The sequence below is a fragment of the Plectropomus leopardus genome, chromosome 15, assembly GCF_008729295.1.
Source record: "Plectropomus leopardus isolate mb chromosome 15, YSFRI_Pleo_2.0, whole genome shotgun sequence".
NCBI lineage: Eukaryota > Metazoa > Chordata > Actinopteri > Perciformes > Serranidae > Plectropomus > Plectropomus leopardus.
Genome location: NC_056477.1, coordinates 31,888,298 through 31,903,336, shown reverse-complemented (window position 1 = coordinate 31,903,336; position 15,039 = coordinate 31,888,298). Strand labels below are relative to the sequence as shown.

At 40.5% G+C, this 15,039-nt stretch overlaps 1 protein-coding gene across 18 annotated transcripts in view; it reads right to left on the bottom strand.

The window, feature by feature from the left end:
• Positions 1 to 15,039, bottom strand: part of col13a1 (collagen, type XIII, alpha 1) — a 155,309-nt gene that overhangs the window by 68,959 nt on the left and 71,311 nt on the right. For 17 of the 18 annotated variants that reach the window (XM_042501749.1, XM_042501757.1, XM_042501752.1 and 14 more), the window contains exons 4-6: positions 10,405 to 10,431; positions 4,271 to 4,306; positions 2,360 to 2,386 (exon numbers count right to left, since the gene is read on the bottom strand). The exons of the other annotated variant lie outside the window; for it this stretch is intronic. In XM_042501749.1, coding sequence (XP_042357683.1) covers positions 2,360 to 2,386; positions 4,271 to 4,306; positions 10,405 to 10,431 — 90 coding nt within the window. The remainder of the gene's footprint in view (positions 1 to 2,359; positions 2,387 to 4,270; positions 4,307 to 10,404; positions 10,432 to 15,039) is intronic. 18 annotated transcript variants of the gene reach the window in all.

Sequence of the window (15,039 nt, the reverse complement as noted above, 5' to 3'; positions counted from 1 at the left end):
ATCACAGCGCTGACCTTTTCAAGAAGGTGAAGGACGGAGAGATTCCAACAATCCTTTTTTTTTTTTGCAAACAAGCAAATTGACAAGCAGCTCCAGCTCTTATGTCTCTTTATATTTTGACATGATAAACCACATGTTTATTAGAGAATGCATAGTACTGTTGTGTGTGTAGAATATTCATTTTCATTAGTTATGAAAACAGCTTATTATGAATATTGTACTCAATATTAAGATGAAGAAGATATTATGAGAAATATTCATCTATGTAACTGAAAAGACATTGCTCAACATATTGGGAAACAATGAGCAAAAAGAATTAAATAATTGATCCAGTGTATTTCCAAAAATGTTCAGAGTACTTTAAAGATGCCCTATGGAGTTTTCTTGTAAACAAAGTTTCTGTTTACATTCAATGTTTCTCAACAAACTCTCCGTAATCGATAGAATGCACCTCCTTCTAACTATATCCATGTTCATTTGCTATTCTTTCCAGTCTTCTTTAGCTTATTGCTGCATTTCTTGACATGTTGCTGCCACCTGTCATTCAGTTGTTCAGTGGCAAGGTGTGAAATCATAGCTGTGCATCCTGTACATTCATCTGTGTGTGCAAAAGCACAAACAAACAGGGGCTCACTCTTTACAACAGTGTTCTGTAGTGCGAAAAGTTTAATTTTTTTTTTTTTTTAATTTTCATTTCACCAGGCAAGTCATTAAGGACAAAATCAAATTTAAAATAAGTGGCACAAGTGATCAGGAACTCCACAGGGCACCTTTGAAAGTTACTTGTAAGCAGCTATGCATTTACCTTGACGTTACTTTCACATCTGAGTTCATTTTCATCAATGAACTTCAATACCTTCACCAAAGTGCAGCAGACATCACATACTCTGCAGTTAGAGTTCATTCCACAGATGTAAATAAAACTGATCTTTTTGATTTTTATGTGCCTGTGCTGCTAACAGTGACTGATTTACTGCATGTTTACCGTCTCTGTTGACACACTCTTTCAATTCATTAAGCCAAGCGGGAGAAATCGGAGCCTACAGTAAAATTTGAATTACATGTAATCTCCATCTTGAGGCCAATATCAATCTTTTCTTTCCCATCTGGCAGCTTATATTTATGGTAACATCTACAAGACAGAGGGCTTAGATTTACTGGTTGTGCAATGCAGAAGTAACAACATGTATTTATCTCCATACATGACTCTATTCATTCACATCGCACTTTAAGAATCTCCTCGTGTACTCTGCTGCGGCCTCTATAAACATTTCTCCACTTTCTTTGGGGAGTCTTAAATTTGAACTTTCAGACGCTTATATGACAAATCGTTGCTATTGTGTTTCATGGTGTGAAGAGTTCAAGTAATCCAACCAGGGTGGGAAACCATTTACAGAATATGACCCTCATGCTGTTTGAAAACACTGATATAAATCACATGCTACCTGTGCACACAGTGCAGTGCACAGCTCTGCCCTGCTAACCACCACAAGTCACAGTTTAGCCATGCATCACATGAGCAGCTGATTCATAACTCAGAGTTTTACTACAACTCATCACACTGATGCAGGCACACTAGTCCAGAAATGACCAAAGTAACAAAGGACACCAAATCAAAAATACAAACATATGGCTCAATTTTGTCAACGGGTGATAAACATTTTAATGCAATTCTGCTAATAGAGAACCCGAGGAATGAGTCCCAAATCCCGGAAATCCTGCACCTCCAGTCCCCTTGTCTCAAAGTCAATATTTTTTTATGGGTTTTTGTTTAGAAATAAAGTCTGTGGTTACCACAAACTGAATAGACTTTCACAAATATTCTACGGCATCAAATACATCAGTAAATACCCCACTGTAAACTTTGAAATGTTAATGTGTCTTAAAAAATGTGGTTGCTAATAAATGGCTAAAGAAGACTACATAACATTATCACACCGAACAGCGATTAACACGGCTTTGCAACCTTATAGTGTTGGCAACACAAGTAGTGGTAGTGCAGTACAGAACTACAGAACATTATCACACCAAACAGTGATTAACATGGCTTTGCAACCTTATAGTGTTGGCGACACAAGTAGTGGTAGTGCAGTACTTTTGCCTTTTACATCTGGATTTATGCTTTAAATATACTAAAAGTGGTGTTCAGTTGTGAAGATAATCTTACTAACAACAACAAAATGCAAGTATCATGAATGTTTGTTTACCACAGAGCTTATTTTCTGCAATGATCCCAAATCTAATGGAAAAATTCAGTAGGCTTTTTGACAAGGAAAAACCAGCGCATAGTTAGCTTCGGGGTTGGCCTACAGAAAAACATTATTCCTGGGCACTCTATGGCACATGGTCCTAAACTTACCTTCTCCCCTGCTTGTCCTTTTAAGCCCTGGGATCAGTCACAGCAGACACAGTCACATGCAAGAAGTTGTGAAGGGAGGAGAGAGACACAAGAGAGAGAGGAACCACTGTTAGAGACATAGAGAGGGTCTGGGGCATGCAGCATACTCAGGACTAATGATTGGGAGGTGGTGAAAGGAATAAGGCAAGCTACTGTATGTGTAGGTTAAGTGGAGCTAAGTGGCAGCTAAAGGTCTCAGTATGCTTCAAACAAAGTGCTCATCAGGCCATCTAACAGTATGGGACACATCCTGTCTTATGACACAATCAATTGTTCATCCAACACTTTTTGTAACTTTCCCAAACAGATATTCCGACATCCTTTTAATTTTTTTCATTATTCATACAGCGAATGTCGTCACATATCATGAACACTTTAAAACAGATATAACAGATGATTCAACATCTTGAAAAGACTTGTGTTGTTAGTCTGACGTCATTGTGTGAGTCAAGTTCGTCCAAAGCATGCCTGCAGGACTGCAGTGCGCTAACCTGTGCAGCAACAAGATAGACTTTTCTAAAGTACACTGCTATACAACAATTTTGAGTATGGGTTTAACAAGCCACTATATGCCACTTCCTTTGAGGAGGGAACAAGGGAAACATCTGTTTGGGGGACAGGGTTTGACTGACTTGAATACTGAAATAATTCTGATGTTTCTAATTCATAGTATCCTCAGTCTGAAAGATGTTTTGCAGGCCTTTCTGGCTGCTTTGAATGTGAATATAGGATATCTGCTATGACCAACCACAAACAGTCACCATGAACATTTAAAAAACGCTAACCCTAGTCTGATAACTGAACACTCTGAATTTTACATTGTGAAATACCTTAGCCAGGGTAAAAGGCCTGTGAGCTATGGAGATCATGGTGTCATATGAATGAAAAATATGTCTTAAATACATAATATCCACATGCGGCAGGGCTGAATTTTTTTTAAAATATGGCCATATCCAAAAGAATGGTTCAAAACTGGCCAAATGAACTGAGTAGTAACCCGGTGAATTACAGACCGTTAACTGCTCAGGTAATACCACAGTCAAATATATTTTGTAAAAAGTGGTTCAACTACACTCAACAGCTTGGGTGGGCTGAAAGGGACATCAAGCACAGGTTGTCTTAAATAACACACAGAAATGTCTAAAACCTAAAGAATATATTAAAACTGACAACTGTTAGGCCCCAAAGACACATTCAGAGTGTATTCTGAAGTCTGTCTCTCTGCAGAGAATATGGCACTGCCAATATGGGCTTTTATCAAATATAGCTGTTTGCATCCTGCCTTATTATCATCCATCCATCCATCACTACACATAACATAGCACTGTATTATCTGTAGTGGTGATAACAGTTGTATTTCATATTTGTATAATGCTACAATAATTACCATATTACAATTTACAGATTTATCTTATCAGCTATTTCATGCTCTCTTGAAGCTTTACCATGACAAATGGTCAACAATTACACTACTGCACTTACAATATTAATATAATCAATAATTCAGTTAAAGGCCCCGAACATCCCCACAGGCATTTTCAGTTATTTTGCTTGATTTAGCCCTCTGTTCAGGGTAAACTCCTCTTGGGTGTACAGAGGTCACAGGATTTCTGTAATGATTAAGGTTTTTGTCCTCTGATTTGTCCCACGCTTACAGGTGAGGGAGATGTCAATCAGACAGTGTGGACATCACCACTTGCACCTAATGAGAGCTCTTATCAGCCAACATAAGTGAAACTACTGATGTGGGTAGACCATAGGTACCTTTTGCTTAAAGCACCTCTTTTCTTCGAACTAATATGTTGCTTTTTTCATTGGCCATATCATAAAAAAAAATAGTACCACAGTGATCAACAAGCCCAAGTCACTCACCATTCTCCCAGGAATTCCCATACTTCCTTTGTCACCCTATTCGCCAATGCAAATTCAGAAGGAACAAGGGTCAATAAGAAGGTTAGACTGAGGAGAACTCTTAAAGGGATACCATGACATTTAGAATCAGGAGCTCTTGTAGCGTGCACTCATGAAGTGCCTTGTCTTTTCAAGGCACTTCATGAAGCTAATCTCAATCAGTTCAAGTAAATAGAATCAAAATTGAATCATTTGAATCCGATTCAACCATATAATGGGTCAGTTGTTGCTATACATCACTGACATTGTTAGAATTGGTCATTGAACCTTATAGGTGCCACTGCTGGGAAAGAGATGTTAATACTGGTTTGTAAAAGTCCTAATGCCATGGTATCCTGTTACGGACTAGACTCATTTGTGTTGAGAGGGCTTAGTCAGTTAACCATGCCATGCCTGATGTTAAGACTAGAGAGAGAGAGAAGGTCAATGTTATCATCAATATTAAAATCTAAATTAAAAGAATGTGCAATTTCTTGATCTGAAAGTTAATGCAAGTAAAGAACTCTTCAATTCTGAATTAGACGGACAGCCTGACCAAATGCACAAACAGCATTTTTGTTTTTTACTTGAGTGCCTTTGATATTGTGAGCGGACACATGTATAAGGGGTTTGAATCTGCCACTGTGAGATGTCAGTCTGATTTAAAGAAGTATTTCATCGATATAAAGGGAGTACTTTTACCAGACCAATAAATGCTCTTGCTGGTAGGTACGTTATCTGCAATAGTCCGTGTGAAACAGCGGTGGCCGACAATCTTGTATTACAGTTGAACAGCAGGCTGAGAAGTGTTTCTGAAAACATTTGAAGTGTGAAATATGCAACTAAGTCACATAATCTTGGTTTATATTTAATCAGAGCCACCAAGTTTTATAGTTTGATCTCAGTTTTTGCAGCCTCTTTTTTCACTGTGCAGGAAGCAGTATGGCACCCAAACATAAAATATGTTTCTAAAAACATGTCATGAGAGAAATAGGCAGTTCAGCAACATAATATTGATTTATATACAATCAGCATTGCCTAGTTTTACCATTTGATTGGATTTCAGACCGAATTTGAGAGAGGGGCGAGTAAGTCCCTTGATCCAGCTCTTTACTCTTTGTGTCTGCAGTGGCGAACAATACGTAAATGCGAAAGTACAGTCTGTAGTTATGGCAACAGCCCCAAAGCCAGCGAAACTCTACCAAATGACTTAAATTGCAGTGTTTATCCAGGAGGAGGAAGGAGGGATATCGAGGCAGGTATGTAAGCATACTACCCACATTGTTATAATATAAAGCTGGTTGAAAAATGGCAAAGTACCCTTTTTACACCTTTCACACTGTTGTTATCACACGCTGGTGGCAGACCGGAAGGCACCAGTCGTGTGCACATGAAACACTCAAGGACAGCGTCAGGTAACAACCCTGCTGGTAACCACTTAATGTAAGAAGCATGAGTGCACTTATAGAGTGGGCAGGTGGGCAGGTGAGGAGGTGGATGGGTCCCATAAACAACTGACTTTCGTATTAGTCTGCAGTCTGCAGTAGTAGTCTGCAGTTCACTTCCCGTGTGGATGTGTGTGTATTTATTATTGTTTTTACTACACTTTCCCATGTGCCTCTTTTGCCAAAACCTAACCATCAGTGACTTTCTTGCCTAATCTTAACGATTGTGACAGTCTGCACTGTTGTGTAACAGTGTAACATAAAGACCATGCTGCTCTCTGCATGTGTAAACAGCTGACACAAAAGGATACCTAAAACCTCATAAGTAGACGCAGAATGTCCTGACAGAGTGGCATGTAACATGACAAGTTCAGAGTGAGAACCTGTTTCTCCCCTGGCAAAGTATTCAGCTAATGAGTTTTTTATGGGAGGTCCATTTGCTATTTTTATTTGTGCAGGAAGAAAGTCCTCCACATCCAGCTTCTGCAGGCATTTTAGCCAAATTTTCAGTTTATCAGTTACATTATCTGGAACACTTTCTCTAACAGATGAGGAGGAATTTGTCCATGTCTCGTGACCAGCAAAACAAAGACCACTGACAATTCAATGAAAGCTGCATGTGTACCATCAGAATGATTCATGATGATGTCTGAATAAGATGTAAACCATCAATCATCTTTCCAAGCAACATACCCATGGACTTATGCTGAAATCTGGTGTTGCCCTGCAGACAGGAGATTTCACATGATATGACCGTCAGTGTTGATGAAGACGAAGTGCCTAACTTTCTCACCCCTCATCTCGTCTGTGCATGCTGAGTCTGGACCTGGCTTTAACTGTTTTCAGTCCCAATGCATCAGATGTGCTGCTGTCTCTGTCATTAGTATGTGGTATATTTTTGAAAGCCTTTAAATACCATCAGGCTCCAGCTGGCCTCTTTGAAACCCTGTCCAAGGTTCTGATTTAAACCAAGGCCACAGGGAGAATCTGCCACCGCCAAAAATGGTTTTAATCCGGAGCAGGGGGCTTTACAAAGTGCCTCACATGATTATTTGCTGTAACCACAAAATATAACCTTCACTCAAGATGGTTTTAAAGCCCTGAGATCTATTAAGTGTTTGTGAAACCTCATTCAGTTCATGTGTTGCACCCATAGACTGTATATAAAGATAGACAACATGACAGCTCCCCCAAAGTGAGGTTATTCAATCTCGACTGCCCCCTAGTGTTTGACTGCAGTACAAGTCCTAAGACCTGCCCCTCCATGTAAGTCAATTGTCATAGGTTGAACTAAAAACTCAAAGTATACGCCAAATAAATTTTTCCCAAAGATGGTTTCTGTCACTGAAGGTAGTTCTCATCACCCTGATTTTGGTTTGAGAATTTCTTTTTCATGATAAGTTTGGTTTTCATGAGTTATTTTTACCTTCATCTTGTTTTGTTTACTTCCCTTCCCTTCTTCTTCTTCCTCTTCTGTTTTTCCAGCATTTGTCTATGAATTTATGCTGTTCGACTTCTTTCTAAGCGCCTGGTGCTATCGAGCAGGGTGGTTGAGGTGTACACATGAAAGCACAAATCAACCCCTAACCAGTCTGACTTTGTAAATGCACTGAATTTGCAGTTTATGTGTGTGTGCGTTTGTGTGTGTGTGTGTGTGTGTGTGTGAGAGAGAGAGAGGGGGGGGGGGGGGGCGTGATAAGGCAACAATGTGTATGATCCATCATGGTGTATGTGAGGTCTATGAGCTATGATGTCATATGCTGAAAGAACCTGGTCGATAGGAAACAATGCACCCTGATTTTAAATTCTTTTAGGCCCTTGTTCCAAAAACCACATCCTCCCAGCCTCATTCAGTCAAAGACCACTCATGATTTCATTTCCTGCTGCTTGACGGGTGTAATTGATCACTACTCCTGGGCTGAATTTCATCCTCAATTTGAGACAAACTGTCAGTGAAACTCCAGCAAATGACCATGGGAGAAAACACAGCAGTTTTCTCAACCTGAGACACTTTTATGGACCTGTTTTACAAGCCAGCCTGGCGGAACCAAATGTGGGGTTTGCTGTTTGTACCTGACTACTGAGGACAAAGGTCAGATACTCGAGGGCCACCTGCTGTCATGAAAGGAAGCATGTGGGTTTCGACATGCTGAGAGCGCTAGCTTAGCAGCAGCAGCAGAACAGTTACACTGATGAAGGTAGATGTGATCAAACAGAAGCAGATTTGGTCAGAGAGATAGGATTATCGTTACATTCAAGCTGTGGCAGAAAAAGACAGAAACTGAATAAAACAACCCAGAGGCCATGGCATGACGCATCCAGCTGCTGGAGTTATCATGATGTGAGAGCACACAGTTCACTGCTGTACTGACATCTCAGATGTTTCTGAACTGAGACATGATCATAGAAATAATATAAAATCAGGTAGTTCGACTCATTTGAATCTTTCTCTGGGCATTTGAGTTGTATGATAAGCCATTGATGGATGGAACTTTCCCTCAAAATACATTCACATAAATATAATTAGCTTGCTTGTTGTGTAGAAAAATGTAATCCTGTCTTGGTTAATTTTTTACCAGAGTAAACATTTATCAAATAAATCTATGAATATCAGTCTGATGTTGGAGTGCCTGTGAACATCAGCACTCAATGGCCCCATTTAACCCTTGTTTTTCCTCTATCTTTGAAATCATGTTTTTCTATGCTGTCATATTGCCTGGCTTCATCTTTCCTCAGTGCTCCAATGATGCGGTGAAGCATCAACCAATCATATTGTTTGCTTTTGGCTGTGTTACTGTGTTATTTAGCAAAATTAGCTGACAGGATGTTCACTGCTTGTGCCGGTTGGTGCACACAGAGATGATATGTGATGTTAAAATGGAGCTTAGACACTGATCATAAACAAAGATATTTATATTCTATATTTCATGACTTAATACCAAACTTCAGTCCAGGTGCTTTATGGCAAGTATCAGACACACACAAGAATGTGACAACGTAACTACCAACACATTCTCACTCTAAACCCGTCACATGGTGCTGCTCTGTCTGTGAAAGCAGCGTGGTCCTTATGTTTACACAACTGTGCGGACCATCATGATGGTTGGGATTAGGCAACAAAGTCACAGATGGTTAGGTCTCGGCAAAATAAGCACATGTTGAGGTGTAGAAAAGAACCAAACACATCCACATGAGAAGTAAACTTTGCACTCCCACACAAAGTAAGCTGTTTGTCGGACCTATCCACCTCCTCACCCACCAACTCTATAAGAGCATGCGGGCTCCTTATATTACATGGTTACCTGCATTATTACCTGCCGCTTTCCTTCAGCATTTCATGCACACGCAACCAGTTCTGTTTGTTTGTTTGGTTGTGCTTTCACGTGATGCCAGCCAGCATGTTGCATGTGGACGCTTCCTGTGCGTTCTGGCCGTCCACTAGCATATGATAACAACGCCACTGGTTACGTCCAACTGCGCTGTCATTTGACATCATCCAGCCGTATTCTGGTTGTACGTGGAAGGTGGCTTTTGGCATCACACTCATATGCCGAAAGCACTGACAGAGTGACACTATGTGACAAGTTTGGAGTGAGAACTGGCTGTAACTAGTGTATGAACAACACTTCCATAGTGACTGCACGCTGCATTAGTCACATTAGGCCTCATTCACAAACAGTGCGCACGCACAACTCGTTGCTAAAACTGTGCATATGAACATTTTAGTAGAAATCCTGAATTCCCAAATGTTTTCTTACCAGAATTTTTTTATTACTGTGCCAACAAATTTAGAACTGCCTCAGACTATGCATACGCACAAATGATAAAGGCCCTGCTGTCGTTGAAAATGTAAACACCTTTAACTAAATGCAGAGCATATTAAAACTGCATTCATTAAAACAGGATTTGATAGTAAATATTCTATTAATTTAGTAATGATGCACTTTTTCATCCTTGACTTTTCATCCTCATCAAGTATTTGGGCTTGGCAGTATACTGATCACAGACAGCAGGCAGGTTTACAATGATTCTAATTTTTACCAATATAGGAACGTTGGTAAGAACAAACTCAGCTGGTGCGCACGGGTCATGAATCGGATGTTTTGCAGGCGCACATATTTTATGTGCAGAATAAGAACCTTTCAATGCACAGATTAGTAGTTGAGGCCCAATATAATGTGTGACCAGCATGCTACTTGATAGCTCAACAATCTGACATTACACACTGCAATATGAAGTAGTTTGCAGAAGATAATAACAAGCCTTAAACTATTGGTCATCCAAAACAAAGTATTGCTTCTGAATTAAAGCTTAAATTTGTGAGATGGAGTTTTTGTTATTTCCTATATCAAAAGTTTCATAGCCTAACTTAGTGCAGCACTCCTGCTTCCTTCAAAACAAATACAGTGAAGGCTATCATATATTTTGTTGGAGACAGAGTTTTTTTTTTTAAAGAAATTTGTACACTGATTTTCACAAAAAGTCTCAGAGACAGCTATGGCCATCAATAGCTGGACGGATTGAAATTCACTATGATCATTTCAACTCATCCAATCAAAGACTCAGCAGAGAGCAGGCAAGACATCAATACAGCAGAGATTACTATTCACACATGCAAATATTGCTGTGTATGTAGAGCCATACAGAGACACAAGTTGAAAAGAGAGTTACCGGAAAGCCTGCTCGTCCAGGAGGACCCTGAAAAAGGGTAAGAGAGAATTGGTACAAAAGGAAAGAGAACATATTAAAGATAAAGTCAACATAATGAAATCTGTCTGCACTGAACCAGGCCAGAATAAATGTGATGGAGAGACATGAGATGGTCACTGTCTTGTATGAACATGTTTTATTTTGGCCTTTTAAGCTCAGTGACAGCACACAGAAAGAACACTGCTGATGCAGTAACATGCTTCTATAGACTCTGGTCTACAGGCATTCACCCAATCATATTTTAACACAAATGAACACACAACACATAAAAGAACAAATACTTTCTTAATTTCACCAGAAAGACTCATGCAAAGATTGATTTTTGAAAACGCATGCTGAAAGGTCTGATGTTTCTGTGTTAAAACTCCTGTTCTTAGCTCCTAGCTGACCTCACTGTACTCGAGTATTTTTCCAATGCGGATAACAACATAGTCAGCATAGATGCTTTCATCAAAAGTAAATCACAAAGAGTGAGAATACAATGGCTTTCAGTTCTGGTCAGGTTCTGAGAACAAGATGGAGCACATAGTCGGAGGTCAAGTATGTTTTGTTTCATTGAGCGAGCAGAAAACAAACGCTGCTTGTGTGAGCAGCTCTTTAGGAAAGGATGGAATGCTAATTGGTTGGAAGTCAAAACAGGAACTCTTGACGTTTTCCAAAAAGCTGCTTTGATGCTGATGCCTTACTGAAGAGAATTATAACTGAATGCTGGCATGACATAGAGAGAGAGGGAGAAAGAGAGACAGAGAGAAAGAGAGAGAGAGAGAGAAAGTGCATGGGCGACAGCAGGAGAGGGGAAGTCACTCCTCTCACATCAGTAATCTGGGATGGAAGGAACATAAAACATCCTTCTGAGCCCTTGTTTACTGGCTTTAATGATTGAATATAAATGTCTACTTAGAACTGATTTTTCTGTTAATATTGTGATTAAACTTGTGACTTCATGTGAGGTCCTGCCCCTTAGGTCGGGAAACAGTGAACTGATCAAAGAAGGAGATATGTGTCTAAAATAAGAAATTAAAATATAGGTTTGACCTTTTCTGCTGCTCTGAGGTCAGTGGTCAATCAGTCACTAACAATCACTAATCTATCCCCCTCAGCTGACAGACAGAGATACTGTGTCAATGCTTTTGTGTTAAGAATTCCTTTTGTGCAGGGGCTTGATAATGCATCATGACAAATGTTTTGTCTAACTTAAAAGAATACTCTACCAGAAGTCTTGTTGGATTATTGAAAGGTGGCTCAGTGATTTTGGTGGAAGATTGCAATCCCAATAGCCACCTTTCGCGTCCACATGACGCGTCCCTTGAAACAGCAGGTGAGACCACAGCCAGACAAAAGTGGCCACAGTGTTATTATGCAGTGGCTGTGGTTCAGAGGAAGACCAGGTCAACCTCTAATAGGAAGCTCAGCAGTTTGATCCCCAGCTCCTCCAGTCAACATGTCAAAGTATCCTTGGGTAAGATACTGAACCCAAAATTGCTCGCCATCAGAATGTGCGTGCGTGGAAGCACTTGTTTTGAAAGAAAGAGTTTTTCTTTAGTCATCGGGCCTTTTAACAGAAGTGTTTCCTAATGGTTTGTGTTGTTGGTTAATATGTTTTGTTCTTGAGTATCTGGTGGTAGCTTGTACGGCCACCAATGTGAATGTGTCTGTGACTGGGTGAATGTGACATGTAGTGTGAAAGCGCTTTAAGTAGTCAAAAAGAGTAAAATAGCGCTATACAAGTGCAATCCATTTACCTACCATGTCCGCATGATACGCAGACGGGCAGCATCATATGAGAATGTGGTCGGACGGAACCTGTCCCATCTGCCTGAAACTTGGCAGGACTGTGTCAGGTTGAAACACTGTCAGTCACAATTTAATATAAGGAGCACAAGGCTGCAGGTGGGAGGGGGTGATGGATGGATGAAACAAACCCTGGCCTTCAGTGGCCACGCTTTCTCAGGATCTTTGGGCCTTTGCCTACTTTGCCAGGTTGGAAATCCAACTTTTTTACTTTTGTGGAGTAACTGTAAAGTGGTAAGATAGGTTTCTACACATATTTGTGACAATAAAGGTGCTACAGATTTGCATGGCAAGCTCTCTCAGCCATTTTTCAGGTCACAGGTGTTAAATATTTTCATTTCTTTCATGTTGTACATTCAGATTATGTTTTTGCCTTGTCAACTTTTTTCATTGCAATTGAATTGTAGCCTCCTACAGATTAGCATGAACTTTCTATGTGTTTGATGTCATCATGTTGTGGATAAAGAGTTAAACAGTAGAAAATGCAATACTTTTGGGATTCACATATTTATTTCTTTTGTTTGCTTTGGAATAACACAAGAAAACAGAGAAGAAAACTCAAACTTGATCAAATTTCACACAGAACTCAAATAATGGACTGGCCAAAATTATGGGCACCTTTTTAAAACTGAAAGAAATAATTGCATTTCAAGCATGTGATGCCCCTGTAATTTGTAGTTAGACCCACCTGTGGCAAGTAACAGGTGTGGGCAATATAGTAATCACACCTGCAACCAGTTAAAATGGAGAAAAGTTGACTCAACCTTTGTGTTGTGTGTCACACTGAGCATGGAGAAAAGAAAGAAGAGTAAAGAGTTATCTGAGGATTTGAGAGCCAAAATTGTGGAAAAACATGGACAATCTTAAGTCTACAAGTCCATCTTCAGAGATCTTAATGTTCCTGTGTCCACTGTGTGCAATGTCATCAAAAAGTGCACAGCCTATGGCACTGTAGCTAACCTCCCTGGATGTGGACAGAAGAGCAAAATTGATGTAAGATTAAAACGAAGGATTGTTGGAATGGTGAATAAAGATCCTTGATTGACTTCTAAAAAAATTCAAGCTGACCTGCAGACACAGGGTACAACAGTGTCAGTGTCATCTGTCGCCATCTGAATGAAAAGGGACGTTATGGTAGGAGACCCAGGAGGACACCACCGCTGACACAAAGGCATAAAAAAGCCAGACTGGAGTTTGCCAAAACATATGACGAAGCTACAATCCTTTTGGTAGAACGTACTGTGAACAGATGAGACTAAAGTAGAGCTTTTAGGTAGAGTACATCATAGCACTGCATACGGAAAACGAAATGCAGCCTTCAAAGAAAAGAACACAGTCCCTTAAGTCAAACATGGTGGAGGTTCAAAGATGTTTTTCTGGCACTGGTTGCCTTGACTGTGCGATTGGCATCATGAAATCTGATGATTATCGAAGAATTTTGGGGCACAACGTAGTGCCCAGTGTCAGAAAGCTGCGTCTCCACCAGAGGTCATCGGTCTTCCAGGAGGAAAATGACCCAAAACACACTGGAGAGTTCTGAAATGGTCAGCTATGAGTCCAAATCTGAATCCCATTTGTTGATCAAATTCACCCACCCACACTACCTGGAATCTGCATAAATAGAGCCTGGGTCTGCTGAAGGTGGTATTGTTGTTTGGGCTGTGATAGCCATGTGATAGCCAGCATAGCTAACTTAGTTAGCTCAGTTTGGCCTCCTGGGGGATAGCCATGTGTTAGCTTAGCTTGGCTTTGTATCTGTGGTAGCCTGTGGTATCTGTCTGTAGGCTGTGACAGCCATGTGATAACTAGCCTAGCAAGCATGGCTAGCATAGCTTAGCCTTAGCCTTGTATCTGTGATAGCCACGTATTAGTGAAGCTTAGCCTTGTGAATGTGATAGCTTTTTAGCAGTTTAGCTTGTATCTGTGAGAGCTTTGTAGTAGTTTAGCTTAGCCTTGTATCTGTGATAGCCAGGTGGTACTGCCACTACCTGGAGCTCGCATAAATGGAGCCTAGGTCTGCTGAAGGTGGCAGGCTTGTTTGGGCTGCATAGGAGCAGTGAGGGCTGGCACTAGGGGAGTGGCTTTGGGATGCTAGAGTTCACGGCCTAGCCTCCTGGAGGTGTTGTTGGACCAACTAGGTGAAACACTGATGTAAGAAGGTTCCCACCTGATGACCCCAAAGATATGTTAGTCTTCACTGCTCTCTGACCTCTATATTTCAGCCATAATAGCTGATTGGTAAACCTAGTTTCTTTAGTCTGTATATTCCTGGAGCACAAGTTTCTTGTGCTCAGTTGAAATCTCTGTCCGTGTGATGGGGTGGAGGGGGAGGTGGAAGAGGTTTCGGCCGGATCTGGCGGGGATGGTTTTTTGTCCGTTCAGACCTGCCACCCTGGCTCTGCCTCCTCTTTCTTTCTTTTTTATTACTGTTCTCTGGCATTCATATGTAAGTCATAATTGCTGATCAGTGACCCTAGGATCCTCATTAAGTGCTTATCCTGGAGCACAAGTTTCTTGTGTTTTGGTTGAATTCCCACAGAACACCTGTGGAGAGATCTCAATCCAGCAGTTGGGAGAAGGCATCCTTCAAATCTGAAAGACCTGGAGCAGTTTGCAAAAGAAGAGTGGTCCAAAATTTCAGTAGAGAGGTGTAAGAAACTCATTCATGCTTACAGGAAGCGACTGATTTCAGTTATTTTTTCCAAAGGGTGTGCTACCAAATATTAAGTTAAGGGTGCCAAAAATTTTGTCCAGTGCCTTTTTGAGTTATGTGTGGAATTGTATCAGGTTTGACTTTTTTTCTTT